Source organism: Hippocampus bargibanti, linkage group LG05, assembly GCF_051943395.1.
Source record: "Hippocampus bargibanti isolate YZ-2025 linkage group LG05, ASM5194339v1, whole genome shotgun sequence".
In the NCBI taxonomy this organism is placed as follows: Eukaryota; Metazoa; Chordata; class Actinopteri; order Syngnathiformes; family Syngnathidae; genus Hippocampus; species Hippocampus bargibanti.
In genome coordinates, this window is record NC_142738.1 from 30,916,602 (window position 1) to 30,938,070 (window position 21,469).

A 21,469-nucleotide genomic window follows, 5' to 3' on the forward strand; every position below is an offset into this window, starting at 1 on the left:
AAATACAGAGTCCACAAGCCATATCGAATAAATATATTTGAATATATAATTTCCTTTTCCTTTTAAATGAGGAAGGGTGGGATTTGTTGAGTCAAGCTGTTTTGCATCATCGTCTTTGGTTTATCCCGGTGAGATTCTTCAGCTGCGGGCCCAAGCACAATAAGAAGAGAATTTATGTCATTACAATTATATTTTGAGGAAAATCCTCTCAAAATTGATTTGAAAACTAACTACTGGTGTGCGTGTGTGTTATATACAAATGGTAAGCAGCCAAGAAGACTTACGGTCACTGCAGCCCCCATGAATCCTTGTACCACTGCTGTGCCTGTTAACTGCACCTGAAGAACCAATAACATACCAGTTACAAATAATATGTGAATGAAATGTGTTTTTCATCTATGCAGTGTCGTGGCTGACTGAAAGAATGTCTGTTCTGTCTCTGCATTGGCAGACCAGGGTGTTGGGGTAATTCGCTATACAAACATCTCTAAACATCACTTTCTAATCTTTGTTTACGTTTTGGACTTACTGATACGTCATATCCTGCCTTCACTTACATGATGTCACATCTACATTACATCACATCCTATCACGTCACCCTGTGCGCCATATAAATGCTCTCCCATTCCATCTATCGCGCTCTCTCTCCATACTTCCTCCTGAGCCGACACCGCGATGTCGCCGCTCTCTTCAAGATTAAACCAACTTTCTGCTCAACACCTGGCTTCCTGATGATTTAACCATCCTCTGCCATCAACACCCATAGAAGCAATGATTCAGGGACGAACGATCAAAATAAACCCATTATTATTGGTGCCAAGAAAGACTCGGCCTAGCTGATGGCTTCGAGAGGGGGGGAAGGAGTGGGCCATGTGTTGCTTCCAGTGAACGAAGCTCTCTTTTTCTTTCGAGAGTGTTCGGAAAGAGTGGGCCGTCCCTCCCTTCTGGTGTCCGTCGCTCAGGATTGTTTCACGGGTGAGTGGCACCGCTAGCATGCGGCTATGTTGAGTGAATGTATTGTGGAATTCTTTCGGCCAAAAGTAATTCTATTTACGGTTAATCTGCGTATATTCAGCTAGTAATACGAATTCCGATCGCGTCAAGGCGGTCCATCGAGCCGATGTGCAAAGTTTTCCCACGTGACTGATTGACGCCATTTCGGGTCGAGACAAGTCTGCTGCCGCGCCCCCGGCAGCCGCACTGTATGACCGGGGAAATTCCAGAAGGGGATTCTTCAAAAGGGATGAACTCCTGGAATTTCGGGTGCGAGGGCTGGCGAAAAATTGATTTATTAATTTGGAGCCGGACGATTATGTGTTTTTTTTTGTTTAATTGCAGCTGCAATAGATCGTGGATTACCGTAACATTAATGCATTCACCAATACTAGCGCATTGTCAGCATTGCTAGCGATGCAGTGCCACAGGGTTTCCAAGGGCAGCCCGTGGGGACAGAGAGGGGTCGTCTGAGGGCGGGGGGCATTTGGAGGAGCCGTGTGTCCGTGTCTTGTGCCTTTTGTCTTCCCTTTTGTGTATTTCTGTGTATGTCCGCACGTTGTGTGAGCGTATACGTTGAGAGCTGGGTGCCTTGGGTGTGAGCTTCGCTAAAACAAAGGGAGGGGTGGGCTGCCCAGAGAGAGCGGGCAGCCCAGTACTCCCTCCTTCCTTCTCTGCCCGAAAGAGGGGGGCGGGGGGTAAATTAACAGCCGCATTCTAGGATCGGCAAATTGATTTGTTCGCCGAATAGGTAAATAAATGGAAATAAAAGGAATTGGGCGGTTGCGTTAACATTCACAAACGTATTGTGCAAAAAACATTGTTCCTGCCGCATGTAATTCTGCCGCCCAGTTCTCTTTTTCACAGGATGAGAGGCTGCCTTGTCATTACAAGAGGACTCAACGGGGGTGCTCTCGGCCCTATATATAGCCCTACTGTCCAGCCGTGGCGGTGCCGCACTCTGCTAAGATTGGTCCCGGCTGTCAGGTTGGGGGGGAGCAGAGGACTAATCCCTGCGGCTCCACTGATTGCTTCTATTGTCCTGACTCACGACTGGCCTGATTGCCCAATTTTCCCTGGTACCACCTCATCAGCATACCTAAGGCTATGTTGCCTAAGCACTCTATTGTACGAACGATCCAAATTGAACCTCACCCCACCATTACGTAATGGTGGGGTGAAGTTCAATTTGGATCGTTCGTACACTGGCCTGATTGCTAAATTTTCCCTAGTATCACTTCATCAGCATAACTAAGGCTATGTTGCCGAAGCAGTACTTACGACCATGACCGCCACACTTTTTTTTTAAATTCTACGGCTGCCACCGCTACAGCCCGACAACGCTACTGAACTCTGCAACATGTTCGCGATGCATTTGGTAGAATAAAGACTCAAGATGGTCCTTCTTGTTTAGATCTGTCACGTTCAGAACGAGGCAGAGAGCAGCCGACTCGTCGGAGCGAAATTGAATGTCTGGATCCCCAAGCAAGCAACAGAGACAGAGGTAAGTAAATTTGACAGCCAGAAATCAGCATTCATGATTTGTTCAACACTTTTTTTCTCCAAGCCAATATTTACAAATTCAGAAATTCAATGGTTTTGAACCTGATGAAGACCCCACTATAACACGGTATACCTGTTTGGCCGAAGATGCCATGCTGATGATATCTTGAATACGGTTATCAAGGAAGTTCCAAGTGTCCTGGAAGTCTGGGGAGGAATCCTGAAGCATCACAAGCTCAGTGGTGTTGTAGATGCCAGTCAGTGCTGCTCTTTTACTGTACCAATTCATCTAAAAAGATGGAAATGGGACACAACTGAATTTTTCACAATGTCTCAAAACATACGCAACTGTTGTTAAACTATTTAAAGGACAACCAACGCCTCCGGACAAGTTGTGTCCATAATTTGTAAAATCACTTCAAATGACTTCTCCTGAGCGTATTTGACAAAGATTCCACCGCATATAGCTATATTTTACGTTTTAAGACTGAATATTCAGGAAGTCTTGTTTTTGAGTTGGTGATGATTCCTGATGTCACGTCACGCCCCAGGAAACGCCCCTGGCCCAGCAAGCGACACACAATGCATTTTGCGGTACTTTGTTTGGTCTAAAAACTTCGTGTTGATGGCGAAATTAGAAGGAAAACGCATAAATAATGCAATGGTGAATCGTTGAGTGTTGCACCAATACTACGATTTGATTCTAGTTGACACAAATTCCAAGCAAACAAATTAGCCCATTTCCAACGGAAACATCTTCTGCATTTTCTGGGACACTACACATCAGTCCTGATGCCTTACAATGACCCGGAAGAACTTCTTCAGTCGATTGCAAACATTTATGCTTTCCTCTTCAGAACTATTTGAATCATATTCATAACTGGATGAGTAACAAGAAAGCATCTTCTCCGAATCTGAAGCCATTGTTTTGATTCTCGAACAAGGCAAGACGTCTTGGCGTGACGTCACGAACTGGGGGCGGGACTTTCTGAGAATGCCCAATTCGCAGCTCAATTTGTTGCAGTTTTAGCACACTAAGTCATTTTTATTGGTTCTGAATTTGACAAAAAATATCAACCTGTGTGTTTTGGGTATTTTAGATGATATAAAACGTTTTTCTGATGTCAGTTAGGAAACAAAAAAATAGTGTTGGTTGTCCTGTAAGACAGCGATACCCAATACGTCGATCACGATCGACCGGTAGATCGCGAACCGGTCCCAAGTTGATCTTGAGGGGTGTAGAGGAGTCTTTCTGCATGTTATTTATTTTGTGTTAATGTACACTGCACACTATTCATCATATAAGCCTCATTTTCACAAAATGTAAAAAAAAGATGAATGAAATAAAGCATCGTTGTATTAAGTTCATCCTGTCTACTTGATATGTAATTTAAAACAGAAAGTAAACAGGAAGGCGGAAGTAGACGCCGAAACATGTCAGGTATTTGAAACACCTACAATACACTGTCTGTAAGTAAAGAATCTGTTTTAAATTAAAATATGAAGTAAAGCAGGTAAAATTTTCACCGATGGTGGCGCTTGACCTGCTTCACTGGAAGTTGTTCCTGCTCAGTCTGCCATTCGAACTTGTGATCAAAGCTGCTGCATGGTATCTTTTATCCTCATTATTATTCTTATCCAGAGTTTTGAATCTAGATGACGCAGGGAAGTACTTTAAAACAATATAAATAAGTTGTGACAGGTAAAAGGCTGCAAAAATGTTTCACATCCTGCCATGTCAGTCTGTTGCTCATCATACCGTCAATGTGTATGTGCGACAGTGGGCAGTAAAGGGGCAGGTCGTTGCAGGAACTTGGTTGATTGGAAAGTCGATCTTCGGTCCAAAACGTTTGGGCACCCCGTCTCCAAAAAGCAGAGATGAAATACTAAGGCCATCAAACTAAACCACATCAATATCTTGGCTTCGCCTAGAAATTCTGTCCATGAAGACTATGAATGGAATTGGAGACAAAGGGCAGACTTCGTAGAGTTCAACCCTAACTAAATATCCCACTTCCTGATAGCAATGTGGACCAAACTCTGACATCGGTGGTACAGTGACCTAACGTATGTTTTCGGGGATTCAGTATACCATACTACTGAAGCACCACCAACAGAACTCCCTGAAGGGCTCAGTTAAACGATCCGCGTATGAATTTATGGACACCCCTATTTGAGTCACCGGTTCACACGAATAGGCCAACGGAGCATTTGTGGCTATGCCACTGTGCAATGGAACAGTTACATACTGATAGAGAGCGCCAAAATCTGCAGGGATGCATCTGGGAAGACCCTTTTTAGACACAAGGCGGCCAACTGATTCTAAATTTGATGGCCCGATATAGGTAGATTGCCAAAGTATACAAAACTCATTGAAATAAACCAAAATACATTCATTGGAGCATACAATAAAGTCTCATTATATCGATATTCTCAAGAGTCTGAAAAAATATCGATATAACCGGACTATCGATATATCCGATCCTGCGTCGAACTGCATTAAAAGGGGGCAGTAAATGGGGGATCTTTGATATGGCATGTAATTTTCTCCTTGAGTTCATGGATTGCATATCTAGCATGCTTTTGTACTGTAGTGAAGTGAAAAACAAACTTATGCATTAAATAAAAACGTCATTTCTTATTTTCATAACGCACTCTTGCAATCGTGACTGAGTAGCACTCGACATTGTTCTATACACACACGACAGAAACCACAAACACCAGCATGTACATACTGTATGAAAAACAGTGATTATTGCAAGCGATAAAGATATCTGAATACAACACAATTAAATACATGTATGGAAAACAAAAACAGCAACGTTTACATTACTTACGTTGATAAAGTATTCTGCGGCACGTCAAAGTTTTTCGGGATGGAGGATTTGCTCCTTGTTGGATTCTCCTCGACAGCCACTATTGCCTTGTACTTCGTTCCGAGGCCACAATTCTTACGTTTCCCCATGGTTGAAAATGGTGTTGAACAACAGTATACTGGGTATTATTGAGCTTGAATATTTCGTTGTGTAATAATATGTTTTGAATGTTTTAAGTGATTCCATTTTTCAATAAATGTTGATTTCTTTAACTTTGCCCCTTCGATGGAAACTTATTAAAAACAGACGCAATCTTGATAAATCACAGTGCATATGTTATTTTAATCTATTTCCATTTCCTCCTCCAAGTATCTGCGAAATAGTATATAAACGCCATATTCCTTGAGACAAATTTATTAACTGATCAGGGATATTTTTCACATTTGAAAGACAGTTAATAAATTGGGTTGTAGTGTTCTTACTGTGCTATGAGGTTTGTGCATACGACATTTAAAGGACAAACGGCACCATTTTTTGTTTTCGTTTCCCACTGACATCAGAAAAAACGTTTTATAGCATCTAAAATACCCAAATCAGGCAGGCTGATATTTTTAGTTAAATGAAAAACACCAATAAAAATGACTTCAAAATGAATCCGGAAATGGTCTGTTTCAGAAGGTCTATAAGAATACTACAGTATGTTTCAGATGCTATTGCAGCTCTGCTACACTGTGCAAGACACGAAAGCTGGTCACGTGACCAACGGTGCGACCGATACAGATATTGCTAATGGAAGTACTGGAGAGAAACCCTGAAGCAAATATCGATTCAGCTTAAACTGCTTTTGTATTGATATGAGCAGAGCAAAATGGCTGGAGGGAGATGTAAAGGGCACCGTAGTAACCAGATTATCGTAATAACGGAACTAATTATACATAAAAGACTAGAAATTTGCCGAAATGAAAATAGTATTGTAATATGCAATACTATCAATATAACCGATATCGATATAACGAGACTTTACTGTATTTCAAAATTGCGAATACAAAAGTCATTATTTGACGAAAATCGAATTTTCTAATATATAAACAATTTTAATTCAAGTCAAATAATTTATTCATACTTAAAATAAACAAACCTTTTCTATTTTCTTTAGTTACTACACAATCAATCCCTGGCTATTTTGATATTCTATGGCATTGCAGAGAGGACAGAGAACAGACTTAGCACAATATTTCTTACCAGTGTCTACTTTAACTAATTGCTTAGCTTTTAAGATTTCCAACGTGCTGCTGCAGCTCTGAAATCACTCCCATTAGTCACTAAGTTTGAATCATTAACAGCAGTTTGCTTAAAGGAATTGTCACTACCCTCTGTTGTTTCTTAAAAAAAAACAAAAATATGTTTGTTTGCTGCTTGTTTTGAATGTATTTTCGAATTTTACTCCTGTTCTCTGGCTCCATATTGCAACCATTTATGATGATGTCGTTCTAAATACTGCAATGCACCATGGGTAAAGGAATATTTCGATTATCTCTGAAGGAAAACCAACAGTTTTCAATTGCACTTGAACTAAATTTGTTTCTTGAGCTATTTTAACAAAAGTATGTCATATGTGGCGCAGAGCATGCAGCAATATGCGTCAATCGTAATAGACGTGCGCCGGTGCTGTCACAGTGGAGTTCCGAAGTTGCGCCGGAGGCTGTAAAAATATATAAATGGCGCAGCCCAGATGCATTCCTGAATCTGTTCATAGCAGTACCCACAATTTATGTGCAGGGGTCCTTACAATAAAAAAGGATGTATAAAATCAGACCCACTTACATCTGTGGATCTGTCTCCAGCATAGTACCAGATGTCATTCACCAGGGTGGCGAGGTGTTCCAGACTTTTCGGGATGTTGTAAGGCAGGAGCAGAATGCTCATTGCCTAAGGACAGAGCAGTGAAGTCAATTCAAAAATTACGATGATGAGCATATTGACCAGTGGCATGTCGCGATGCACACTTTACCTGTGGCCATGTTTCTATGTAGGGGATGTGCATCCTCAGCCGAGTCTCCACAGAATCCCTCAGAAATTCAGCAGTTTTCTTTCGTCTGCAGGAGAGTCATCATTTTTCTGGAACATTAATCCTTCAGTATTTTGTTACATTTACATTTGGAAAGTATTACAGGTGTGTGTGCGTGTGCGTGTGTGTGTGTGTGTGAGTGTGTGGTGCGCAATTGCATGCACCTACTCTGCTTGGCCCAAGTGGACCTGCTTTTGTTGTTCAGCTAGTGCCTCTCGCAGTTGTGAATTACACTGAGCGGTAAAATGTAGGACCAGGTCTCCAGCTCCATTGTCGAACATACCAGTGGAAGCAGATGAAAAACCTAATAACTAGTAACAACACAAACACATTCATAAGCGGTCGAGTTCAATTCTGATTGTTGTCAAATCATTATTAGCTTGCCACACACAAAGCAAAATGAGCAGCCACTTAAAGGACAACCGACGCCTCCGGAAAAGTTGTGTCCATCATTTGTAAAATCACTTCAAATGACTTCGACTGAGCGTATTTTACAAAGATTCCACCGCATGTAGCTAAATGTTAAGTTTTAAGACTCGCACTGAATATTCAGGAAGTCTTGTTTTCGAATTGTTGACGATACCTACCGTGAAGTCACGGTAGGTATTGTCACTGACCGAGAAAGCGACACACAATACATTTTGGGTACTTTGTTTGGTCTGAAAACTTCGTGTTAATCCGTGTTGATAGCGAAATTAGAAGGAAAACACATAAATAACGCGATGGTGAATTGTTGTGTGTTGCACCAAGACAACTACAGTAAAGTCTCGTTATATCGATATTCAAGGGAGTCCGAAAAAATATCGATATAACCGGGACTATCAATATATCCGACCCTGTTTGCATGTAATTTTCTCCGTGCGTGCATAGAAATGGTATCGATATAACCGGGACTATCGATATATCCGATATCGATATAACGAGACTTTACTATATTTCATATTTGCTGACACAAATACACAGCAGACAAATCAGCCCAATTCCAACTGAGCTTGGGCGCTATCTTCTGCATTTTCTGGGCCGCTACAAATCAGTCCTGATGCCTCTAAATGACCCGGAAGAACTTGTTTAATCGATTGCAAACATTTATGCTTTCCTCTTTAGAACTATTTGACTGGCTTAGTAACAATGAAGCATCTTCTCCGAATCTGAAGCCATTGTTTTGATTCTAGAGCAAGGCAAGACATCCTGGCGTGACGTCACGAACAAAGGGACGGGACCTTCTGAAACTCACCATCTCCGAGGTCATTTTGAAGTAGTTTTGGGACACTTTAACTAATTTTTATTGGTGTTTTGCATTTGAATAAAAATATCATACTGCATGTTTTGGGTATTTTTGATGCTATAAAACGTTTTTCTGATGTCAGTTAGGAAACAAAAAAAAAAAAAATGGTGTTGATTGTCCTTCAAGTATCCAGGGTTCAGCTACTAGTTCGTATGCGTGGTGAAAGGTCGTTGTGCAGCATTAAAAGTTGATTTCACATTGATTGTGCTAACATCCAAGTAGCGTTAATGCGAGTCAATGTATTGCGCTAAAAGCTTTGTTTTTTTAAATTCCATTGCTAGTTTATGCACTGCAGGCTGTGGTAATATTCAATGTCTCCGCCGGTTGATTAAAGAATTTGGCAAGTAGCACCTGATACCCGAGTGCCAACAACGAGACCAGCAGACTGGGTCTGTGTCTCGCTGTTGGGGCAATTCGCTATACGAACATCTTTAAACATCTTTTTTAAATCATTTTGTTTTTCTTGGACTTCCTGACACGTCATATCCTGCCCGCCTTTACATGACGTCACATCTTATACGTCACATCATGTCCGTCTTTTATAAAAGCTCACCCAACACGTCCATCTCTCTCTCTTCCTCTCCTCAACCGACCTCACAATGTCCCTGCTGTCTACAAGATGAAATAATAACTTATTCTGTTCAACACCTTGGTTCCTGCTGATTTTACCATCCCACTTCTAACAGTGAATAGCCATGAACCAGGGGGAACGATCATTTTTTAACCCATCACTCAGCAATGCAAGATCTCTGGAGCTTTGAAAGAGATTACAGCTTGCTCGAAATTGCAGGTCAGTCTATCATTCAGCATCTAAGATTTATTTCATAACTGGGGATTTTATTTTGGAGAGTGTTGCTTTGTTGAGCCACATTCGTAAAATATCATGGGTCGCCAACAAATTACAATAAGAAAAACATATATGAGGACTAAAAAAATGGACTGCACAGGCTGATTTTACATTTTACTATGCAAAGTAAGAATATCTGATTTTTATGCCTGTCACGATACAGAGCTTGCATATTTAAAAAGAAACATTCTAACCTGTAAAATGTATTGTAAAAATAATAATACATAGAATGGAGGTAAGGAAGCCTCTGAAAATATAAAAAATATATACTCCTCTATACTCTTTTATAAAAATACTTTCTCATAAAATGCTCTTCTTTTTTCACATGGCAATTATGTGCCTTTTGACGGTTTAGAGGACATATCTAGTCAAATGTTCCATTTTTGTAACCTAAAAAGTTCACTTTATGTCACTTCCTTTTAGCTCAGAAAAAGTTAACTGGAATCTGATTTTCACTTATCATCACAGATGATTAAAAATGTTCATTGCAAAATACACAGAGAAGTAGTCATATTGAGAGGTGATGATAATCATCCTTGTCTCATCTATCACCACCTTCACTTTTATAGTTTGACTAAGACTTTTAGAGAAATTCATATTAATTCACTTCTTCACTTCCAGTGACTCAGACATGTTCCATCGGCTCACTGTCCACTCTTAATTTTAGTGACTGCAACAGAACAGTGAAAACACCCAGCCTAATTATATCCTAAATCATGACTGCATTTTCAGGAGTTAAATTCAAATTGTTCAAAGTTAAAACACATCTGCATTTGTCAGTTCATTGCATCTCACCTCAGCCCCAGCTGCAATGGCCTCCAAGGTCCAGCCATGCTGTGGGACAAATTCCAGAGCAGCATTTAGGATTTTAGCTTGAACCTGCTCCTGTGTTTCATACTCCTCATCTTGCTCACCACCCTGATCCTGGTAACTTGCATACAAACAAGGAAGCATTGAATTTAACTCAGAGACCGAGCAAAAACATATGTAAACTCAATCACATTAACAATTTCAAAATCATTTAAACTTAAAGGACAACCGACGTCGTGTCCATAATTTGTAAAATGGCTTCAAATGACTTCTACTGAGCGTATTTGACAAAGATTCCACCGCATATAGCTATATTTTACGTTTTAAGACTCGCGCTGAATATTCCGGAAGTCTTGTTTTTGAGTTGGTGACGAGTCTGTATGTGACGTCACTGAAGGAACGCCCCTGACCGAAAAAAGACACATTGTAGCAGTCCTTCCATCACATCAATGTATTTCGTGCGTGGGAGGGGCTGTCCGTCATAGCTTTTAGTTTAGCTAGCGTCCGTCTGTTGCCCACCTCCTCTAGAGAGTCCAGCGAGCAGCCCACGACAGAACTGGCCCGCTTGACAAAGCGCTCCAGTCTTTTTCTGTCCCGGGTGGTGATGCTGCCTGACCAGCAGACAATGCCATAGTGGATGGCTGATGCCACCACAGAGTCATAGAAAGTCTTTAGGAGTGACCCCTGAACTCCAAAAGACCTCAGTTTCCTGAGGAGGAAGAGGCGACTCTGTCCCTTTTTGATTAGGGCATCCGTGTTTGTTGTCCAGTCCAGTTTATTGTTTAGAGTAACACCCAGGTACTTGTAGGAGGTCACCCTCTCAATGTCCGAACCCTGGATGTTCAATGGTGCAGGTGACGATTGTTTCCTGCAGAAATCCACCACCAGCTCCTTGGTTTTGCCGGTGTTGATCTGGAGGTGATTCTGCTGGCACCAGTCCACAAAGTCCTTTGTCAGTCCCCTGTACTCCCTATCGTCTCCCTCTGTAATGAGGCCGACAATAGCTGAGTCGTCAGAGAACTTCTGAAGGTGGCAGGTTGGGGTGTTGTAGTTGAAGTCCGAGGTGTAGAGGGTGAAGAGGAATGGAGCCAGGACTGTTCCCTGCGGCGCTCCGGTGCTGCAGAGAAGCCTGTCCGACTCACAGTTCTTTACCCTCACGTACTGTGGCCTGTTTGTGAGGTAGTCTGTAATCCAGGATGTGAGGTGATGGTCGACTCCGGCATGCTGCAGTTTGTCCCCCAGTAGACTTGGCTGGATGGTGTTGAAGGCACTGGAGAAATCGAAGAATGTGATCCTCACCGTGCTCCCAGCATTCTCCAGGTGCAGCAACGCCGTATGGAGGAGGTAGATGATGGCATCCTCCACACCGATGCTGGGCTGGTAGGCAAACTGCAGCGGGTCCAGCGATGAGCTTGCCAGCGGTCGCAGGTGGGCGAGGACGAGTCTCTCCAGCGTCTTCATCAGGTGAGACGTCAGCGCCACCGGTCTGTAGCTGTTGAGCTCTTTGGGGTTGGCAATCTTGGGCACTGGGACCAGGCATGACGTTTTCCACAGCTGTGGAACTCTGCCCAGCTTCAGGCTCAGGTTGAACAAGTGCTGGACAATGTCACACAGCTGGTCGGAGCAGGTCTTGAGGAGTCGGGAACTGATGTCATCCGGACCTGCTGCCTTCCTCACCTGCATCCTCCTCAGTTGGTTCCTCACCTGCGCAGTTGTGACAGACAGGCAGGAACCAGGAGGCAGAGTGGCGGCTGAGGGTGTGGCAACGGTTGGGAGGGCAGATGTTGGTTGTGGAGAGCTGGTCGTGAGAGGGGGCAGGGAGGGTAAGGCCACAGTGAGAGTTGGTGCAGGTGCAGCTACAGGTGAAGTTGACGGTGGGCCGGGGGCGGCTGGCGTCTTGTCAAACCGATTGAAAAAGCGGTTGAGTTCATCTGCCCAGTCCTTGTCTTTTTCGTTCAATGTCACTGGGCTTTTGTGGCCTGAGATGTTTTTCAGGCCCTTCCAGACACCAGCGACATTGCTGGCTTGCAGCTGCTCCTCCATTTTCATCCTGTAGGCCTTCTTCCCCTCTCTGATCTTCCTCCTCAGTTGTATCTGCACGGCCTTCAGTTCCTCTCTGTTGCCCGACACAAAAGCCCTTTTCTTCTCCTTCAGGAGGACTTTTATGTCGGGATTAATCCATGGTTTGTTGTTGGCAAAACACCGCACAGTCCTGGTGGGTACGGTGTTTTGTTCACAAAAGTTAATGTAGTCTGTGATGGTGTTGGTGAGTGAGTCAATGTCTTCCCCATGAATCTCAGTAAAGAGCTCCCACCTGGTTGAATCAAAACAGTCCCGCAGAGCTTCTTCAGCTTCTGTGGACCATCTTTTGATCGTGCGGGTCACAGCTGGTTGCCTCTGGACAAGGGGTTTGTACACAGGCTGGAGATAAACCATATTGTGGTCTGCTCTTCCGAGAGGGGGGAGGGGGGAGGGTTTGTATGCATCCTTGGCGTTTGAATAAAATAGGTCCAATATGTTATTGTCTCTGGTGGCACAAGTTACATACTGTGTGAATGTTGGGAGGGAGAATTTCAGGGAAATGTGATTGAAGTCCCCTGAGATGATAAACAAGGCGTTGGGGGACTGGGTTTGCAGCTTGTTTACAACAGATATGAGGGCATCGGAGGCAGCGCCGCCATTTGCCGTAGGGGGAATGTACGTCGTCACGGCTATGACGTGTGAGAATTCCCGTGGCAGGTAACGCGGCCGGAGGCTAACGGCTAGCAAGATGAAATAATAACTTATTCTGTTCAACACCTTGGTTCCTGCTGATTTTACCATCCCACTTCTAACAGTGAATAGCCATGAACCAGGGGGAACGATCATTTTTTAACCCATCACTCCGCAATGCAAGATCTCTGGAGCTTTGAAAGAGATTACAGCTTGTTCGAAATTGCAGGTCAGTCTATCATTCAGCATCTAAGATTTATTTCATAACTGGGGATTTTATTTTGGAGAGTGTTGCTTTGTTGAGCCACATTCGTAAAATATCATGGGTCGCCAACAAATTACAATAAGAAAAACATATATGAGGACTAAAAAAATGGACTGCACAGGCTGATTTTACATTTTACTATGCAAAGTAAGAATATCTGATTTTTATGCCTGTCACGATATAGAGCTTGCATATTTAAAAAGAGACATTCTAACCTGTAAAATGTATTGTAAAAATAATAATACATAGAATGGAGGTAAGGAAGCCTCTGAAAATATAAAAAATATATACTCCTCTATACTCTTTTATAAAAATACTTTCTCATAAAATGCTCTTCTTTTTTCACATGGCAATTATGTGCCTTTTGACGGTTAAGAGGACATATCTAGTCAAATGTTCCATTTTTGTAATCTAAAAAGTTCACTTTATGTCACTTCCTTTTAGCTCAGAAAAAGTTAACTGGAATCTGATTTTCACTTATCATCACAGATGATTAAAAATGTTCATTGCAAAATACACAGAGAAGTAGTCATATTGAGAGGTGATGATAATCATCCTTGTCTCATCTATCACCACCTTCACTTTTATAGTTTGACTAAGACTTTTAGAGAAATTCATATTAATTCACTTCTTCACTTCCAGTGACTCAGACATGTTCCATCGGCTCACTGTCCACTCTTAATTTTAGTGACTGCAACAGAACAGTGAAAACACCCAGCCTAATTATATCCTAAATCATGACTGCATTTTCAGGAGTTAAATTCAAATTGTTCAAAGTTAAAACACATCTGCATTTGTCAGTTCATTGCATCTCACCTCAGCCCCAGCTGCAATGGCCTCCAAGGTCCAGCCATGCTGTGGGACAAATTCCAGAGCAGCATTTAGGATTTTAGCTTGAACCTGCTCCTGTGTTTCATACTCCTCATCTTGCTCACCACCCTGATCCTGGTAACTTGCATACAAACAAGGAAGCATTGAATTTAACTCAGAGACCGAGCAAAAACATATGTAAACTCAATCACATTAATAATTTCAAAATCATTTAAACTTAAAGGACAACCGACGCCTCCGGACAAGTTGTGTCCATAATTTGTAAAATGGCTTCAAATGACTTCTACTGAGTGTATTTTACAAAGATTCCACCACATATAGCTATAGTTTACGTTTTAAGACTCGCGCTGAATATTCCGGAAGTCTTGTTTTTGAGTTGGTGACGAGTCTGTATGTGACGTCACTGAAGGAACGCCCCTGAGCGAAAAAAGACACATTGTAGAAGTCCTTCCATCACATCAGAATACCTTTATTCGTCCCGCAATGGGGAAATTTGCAGTCCACAGCAGCAATTGAAGAGGGATGGGGTTGGGGTGGGAGTGAAAGGATAGAAAACAAGATATTCTAAGCATAACAAAATAAAAATGTCAACTGTATACTGTGCAAATGTAGATGTGCAAAAACCGTTCTATAAACAAGACTGTACATAGTGCAGAATCAAGAAATGCATTTAGATATATTGCAACAACCCATATTTACAAGTGTCCAGTTTTTTTTTGTTTTTTTTTTTCACATGTGATCATTGGGAATTGTGAAGCCTGACAGCAGTCGGTAGGAACGAGCGGCGGTACCTCTCCTTCTTGCAGCGCGGGTGTAATAGTCTCTGGCTAAAGGAGCTACCCAAAGCTGTCAGGATGGGCAGGAGGGCGTGGGAGGGGCTGTCCGTCATAGCTTTTAGTTTAGCTAGCGTCCGTCTGTTGCCCACCTCCTCTAGAGAGTCCAGCGAGCAGCCCACGACAGAACTGGCCCGCTTGACAAAGCGCTCCAGTCTTTTTCTGTCCCGGGTGGTGATGCTGCCTGACCAGCAGACAATGCCATAGTGGATGGCTGATGCCACCACAGAGTCATAGAAAGTCTTTAGGAGTGACCCCTGAACTCCAAAAGACCTCAGTTTCCTGAGGAGGAAGAGGCGACTCTGTCCCTTTTTGATTAGGGCATCCGTGTTTGTTGTCCAGTCCAGTTTATTGTTTAGAGTAACACCCAGGTACTTGTAGGAGGTCACCCTCTCAATGTCCGAACCCTGGATGTTCAATGGTGCAGGTGACGATTGTTTCCTGCAGAAATCCACCACCAGCTCCTTGGTTTTGCCGGTGTTGATCTGGAGGTGATTCTGCTGGCACCAGTCCACAAAGTCCTTTGTCAGTCCCCTGTACTCCCTATCGTCTCCCTCTGTAATGAGGCCGACAATAGCTGAGTCGTCAGAGAACTTCTGAAGGTGGCAGGTTGGGGTGTTGTAGTTGAAGTCCGAGGTGTAGAGGGTGAAGAGGAATGGAGCCAGGACTGTTCCCTGCGGCGCTCCGGTGCTGCAGAGAAGCCTGTCCGACTCACAGTTCTTTACCCTCACGTACTGTGGCCTGTTTGTGAGGTAGTCTGTAATCCAGGATGTGAGGTGATGGTCGACTCCGGCATGCTGCAGTTTGTCCCCCAGTAGACTTGGCTGGATGGTGTTGAAGGCACTGGAGAAATCGAAGAATGTGATCCTCACCGTGCTCCCAGCATTCTCCAGGTGCAGCAACGCCGTATGGAGGAGGTAGATGATGGCATCCTCCACACCGATGCTGGGCTGGTAGGCAAACTGCAGCGGGTCCAGCGATGAGCTTGCCAGCGGTCGCAGGTGGGCGAGGACGAGTCTCTCCAGCGTCTTCATCAGGTGAGACGTCAGCGCCACCGGTCTGTAGCTGTTGAGCTCTTTGGGGTTGGCAATCTTGGGCACTGGGACCAGGCATGACGTTTTCCACAGCTGTGGAACTCTGCCCAGCTTCAGGCTCAGGTTGAACAAGTGCTGGACAATGTCACACAGCTGGTCGGAGCAGGTCTTGAGGAGTCGGGAACTGATGTCATCCGGACCTGCTGCCTTCCTCACCTGCATCCTCCTCAGTTGGTTCCTCACCTGCGCAGTTGTGACAGACAGGCAGGAACCAGGAGGCAGAGTGGCGGCTGAGGGTGTGGCAACGGTTGGGAGGGCAGATGTTGGTTGTGGAGAGCTGGTCGTGAGAGGGGGCAGGGAGGGTAAGGCCACAGTGAGAGTTGGTGCAGGTGCAGCTACAGGTGAAGTTGACGGTGGGCCGGGGGCGGCTGGCGTCTTGTCAAACCGATTGAAAAAGCGGTTGAGTTCATCTGCCCAGTCCTTGTCTTTTTCGTTCAATGTCACTGGGCTTTTGTGGCCTGAGATGTTTTTCAGGCCCTTCCAGACACCAGCGACATTGCTGGCTTGCAGCTGCTCCTCCATTTTCATCCTGTAGGCCTTCTTCCCCTCTCTGATCTTCCTCCTCAGTTGTATCTGCACGGCCTTCAGTTCCTCTCTGTTGCCCGACACAAAAGCCCTTTTCTTCTCCTTCAGGAGGACTTTTATGTCGGGATTAATCCATGGTTTGTTGTTGGCAAAACACCGCACAGTCCTGGTGGGTACGGTGTTTTGTTCACAAAAGTTAATGTAGTCTGTGATGGTGTTGGTGAGTGAGTCAATGTCTTCCCCATGAATCTCAGTAAAGAGCTCCCACCTGGTTGAATCAAAACAGTCCCGCAGAGCTTCTTCAGCTTCTGTGGACCATCTTTTGATCGTGCGGGTCACAGCTGGTTGCCTCTGGACAAGGGGTTTGTACACAGGCTGGAGATAAACCATATTGTGGTCTGCTCTTCCGAGAGGGGGGAGGGGGGAGGGTTTGTATGCATCCTTGGCGTTTGAATAAAATAGGTCCAATATGTTATTGTCTCTGGTGGCACAAGTTACATACTGTGTGAATGTTGGGAGGGAGAATTTCAGGGAAATGTGATTGAAGTCCCCTGAGATGATAAACAAGGCGTTGGGGGACTGGGTTTGCAGCTTGTTTACAACAGATATGAGGGCATCGGAGGCAGCGCCGCCATTTGCCGTAGGGGGAATGTACGTCGTCACGGCTATGACGTGTGAGAATTCCCGTGGCAGGTAACGCTGTATTTGTTTGGTCTGAAAACCTCGTGTTGCACCAAAAAGCCGCCGGAAGAGGGCGACCAAGCTCCATGGAAGAAATTTATCAGCATGTGGAAACGGGTCCCACCCCCGTCACAAACTGGGGGCTGGACTTTCTGAAAATGCCCAATTCGCATTTTTTGCAGATTTTAGACACGTTAAGTCATTTTTAGTGGTGCTTTGCATTTTAATAAAAATATCATACTGCATGTTTTGGGTATTTTAAATGCTATAAAACGTTTTTCTGATGTCAGTTAGAAAACAAAAAAGTGACGTCGGTTGTCCTTTAAAGTGTCCCAAAACTACTTCAAAATGACCCCGGAAATGTCGAGTTTCAGAAGGTCCCGCCCCCTTGTTCGTGACATCACGCCAGGACGTCTTGCCTTGTTCTCGAATCAAAACAATGGCTTCAGATTTGGAGAAGATGCTTTCTTGTTACTCATCCTGAATATGATTCAAATAGTTCTGAAGAGGAAAGCATAAATGTTGGCAATCGATTAAAGAAGTCCTTCCTGTATCATTTTGAGGCGTCTGGACTCCAATGTAACTCCCCGAAAATGCACAAAATGGCGCCCAACCTCTGTTGGAAATGGGCTGATATGTCTGCTGTGAATGTGTGTCAACTAGTATCAAATAATAGTCTTGGTGCAACACACAACGATTCACCATCGTGTTATTTGTATTTCCCTTCTAATTTCGCCATCAACACGAAGTTTTCAGACCAAACAAAGTACCCAAAATGCATTGTGTGTCATTTTCTCGGTCAGGGGCGTTCCAGACGTGACGTCACGTCAGGCATCGTCATCACCTCGAAAACAAGACTTCCTGAATATTCAGCGTGAGTCTTAAAACATAAAATATAGCTATATGCAGTGGAATCTTTGTCAAATACGCTCAGTAGAAGTCATTTCAAACCATTTTACAAATTATGGACACAACTTGTCCGGTGGCGTCGGTTGTCCTTTAACTCCAAAGACATCCTACAACGTATTTTTCATGAATCCCATACATTTTCAGATGTTGCAGCACTGACCTATGTCTGCCCATGTTGGACTCATCTGCTAATGGGTTAGCTGCTGAGTCTCCTTTTGAAGATGTCACTGGATCTTGACCAGCGGAGTGAGTGTATTTCATTGTTGTGGATTCATCCTGAAGCCTTAGATGAGCGCAGCGGAAGCCTCTTTCGAAACTTGCATGCTTAAGGCTTGACGTTGGTGCCGCCACCACTGCAAGAAACAACACTGTTAATTGACTACAAGGCATTTATTTTGAGGAGACCTGACAATGACCTGATTCGTGATGTAATATTTGGCAAAATGTACGCCACAATAACCTGGAGTACATCAGGCTGTTGGGATGTTGACATTTTCAGACTTTTCTTACCGCCGGCTGCCAGACTATACGTCATTTGTTTAGAAAAACTTTTACAGCCCGAGGGGACAAGCCCAAAGTCGCATCAACGACAAGCCAAGACGTCTCTGATCCACTGCTGAAAAGGACGCTTTGATCCTCTCCTCTTTCATCGAGAACTATGGTGGGGTGAGGTGGTAATGGTGGGGTGATTCGTACAAGAGACTGCTTAGGCAACATAGGCTTAGTTATGCTGATGAGGTGATAGTAGGGCAAATAGGGCAATCAGGACAGTCGTCAGTCAGGTCAATAGAGGCAATCAGTGGAGCCGCAGGGAGTAGTCCTCTGCTCCCCCCAACCTGAGAGCAGGGACCAATCATAGCAGAGTCCGGCACCGCCACGTCTGGACAGTAGGGATATATATATAGGGCCGAAACTACCAGTAAAACTTTAGTTTGCTGACGAAGCTTCTTGGATAAGAGGCGAAACGTCCGACACATGATCGCCATTTTGAGTGCCATATTTGACAGGGAGAACAGTAGTGATGTGCACGACTATGCCGAGGCTTCGAGGCGTGTGCCGAGTGAAGCGCGGTTCGAGGCGTGTGTTACGCTTTTGGCCACGCCCGATGCCTCAGAACGTGCAGTTGCTACGTCCAAAGCCTCAGGAGACAGGCTTCTGACGTCACCGCCAACTCAAAGAAGTCCAAGATGGCGCCCGAGTAGGCAGCTGTGAGCAAGTGCTATGAGCCTTGCTTGTTTTGTTGTTTTTGTGTTATTTATTTATGTTTTCTTCTGTAACTTTTTTTGTTGTTTATCAGCATTTTTGGCCATGACATTCAGCAAGTAGGAGACTCTGCTGAGCGGTTACACCTTTTACGCAGCACGAATGTGCCAGAACTGTTTTTGATATGGCAGAAATGTCGGTGCCATTTGACTGTCTGGGGCGATTGTGCTTTTTTGCGCCTGTAATTTCACAGCATTTTCACAACTCCGCTTTCTTCAGTGGAAAGGTTGGTGCTGTTGTACAGTCTGTGCTTGGATGGATGCATGGTTTGAGGAGCCCACGATGAGAAGGAGCGTCAGCACAGATGCGTATGAGGAACTGTAGCGGCAGATTTACGTGGGACAGGAGATGTGAAACAATCTCTTTCGTCAATGGATGCTACAGCTTCATGTTTGCTTTCAACAATTAGCCTGTAGCAGACGTGCACATTTCACCATGACGACCGTTATCCACTAATAATAACCAATGCAAATATACTGCATAATGTAAACTACTGTGACAACACAGTGTATCCCATATTTTAATGTATTTCTTCCACTTGCTCGTATTCAAAAGGTGAAGTGTAAACTTTGTTCGAAAGAAGTTGGGTACCAACAAAACAACTTTCCCTCGACAAAAATGCATGAAATGTGTGTCTTGTTCCTTGTTTGTGTGTGGTTAATCGACAGTTGTACATATTATGGAATGCTTTACAGATTAATTTGAATGCCATAACAATACAAAATGAATGTTATATCTGAACACACTGTGGGGCTTTTTGTCAGAGAATGGGACACCTTACAAATTCTGACAGGGTACGTAAACATAGGTGCGCCACAATGTTTACGAACGCTAACTATGTCCTTTACGATCATCTAAAACGGTGAATCGGTCGAGTTGGCTCGCAAAAACTTTCGATGCCGTACCAAAATAACGCACATTAATTGTTTCTTAATGATTTTGTTTTAATCGTGCAAAAAGTGATGATAGGATAGTTACCGCTGCAGAGACCCTGAAATGCCCTTCCTGAACGCAACACTCTCAGCAACGCCGCCATTTCTGGTTTTCGGACCAACAATGCGCGTCACTTTTGTGCGACACAGTAATCGAAAGTACGGATTAATACAATATTTATTTAATTTAAAACAATTGCGATAATAGCGAAATCCCTTTTGCATTTATAACGCCGAGGTGGTCGAACAACACAAAAATTAAGAAAACGAAAAAAAGATACTTTGGAGGGCACGGAGACCATGCATTTAACCCAGCAAGGGGCGTGTTTATATTAAGGTTACAATAATAATAATAATAATAATAATAATAATAATAATAATAATAATAATACATTTCATTGATAAGCGCCTTTCAAAGCAAGTTCCCATGTTTTCGTCAGATACACTTGTTAGCAGTTGGAGTTAAGACGTGTCGACAGTCAGGAGTTTTGTGCTCCTTCCTCGACTGCTACAGTACACACCATAGAATGTGGACACAATTTTTATACATTCAAAATATATTTACATAAAAACACTGGAATCAACACGCGAATAAATAATTGTACTGCTTCAAACAATTACTAATTGTAGAAAGATAATGTTTGAACTAATGAACGAAAACGGAATATATGGATGTTCATCCCAGAAACTTAAGTAAAAAGTAGAAAAGCAAAATACAGGAGCTGCTGCAAAGGCAGCCACTCTCGCTGCGATGATATATGGGTATATGTGAAAATGTGCGATCAAAAAAACACAATGAATCGAATATATTGTATTTTCTCACGTTTTCCAAGAAAAAGGCGCTTTTGTACAACATACATTGTTGAAAAAATGTTTACATTACACCATATAAATTCTAGCGATATTTCCAAACCAGATGAAGGATTCATCGATGGAACACTCCTGTATGACTGAGAACTTACACAGACAGATGAAGTATAGTTTCAAGAGTGAGAATAAAAGTTACAATTTACCAGTCGTGTTCTGTGAATCCTGTTTATGTTGTTTGCTTGCTTGCTTTCGTATTACGCATGCTTCATTGGGGTGTTTTGTTAGATTGCGG

General features: G+C 43.4%; 1 protein-coding gene across 1 annotated transcript; it reads right to left on the bottom strand.

The window, feature by feature from the left end:
- Window positions 1-18: 18 nt before the first annotated feature.
- Window positions 19-20,505, bottom strand: coq9 (coenzyme Q9 homolog (S. cerevisiae)). Its single transcript, XM_088995712.1, has 9 exons — window positions 20,414-20,505; window positions 18,333-18,525; window positions 14,116-14,251; window positions 7,549-7,691; window positions 7,324-7,408; window positions 7,137-7,241; window positions 2,630-2,785; window positions 285-338; window positions 19-142 (listed from the first exon to the last, which is right to left on the bottom strand). Exons 1-9 carry the CDS (start codon window positions 20,469-20,471, stop codon window positions 107-109), a joined length of 966 nt encoding a protein of 321 aa, XP_088851838.1. The 5' UTR covers window positions 20,472-20,505; the 3' UTR covers window positions 19-106.
- Window positions 20,506-21,469: the final 964 nt, after the last annotated feature.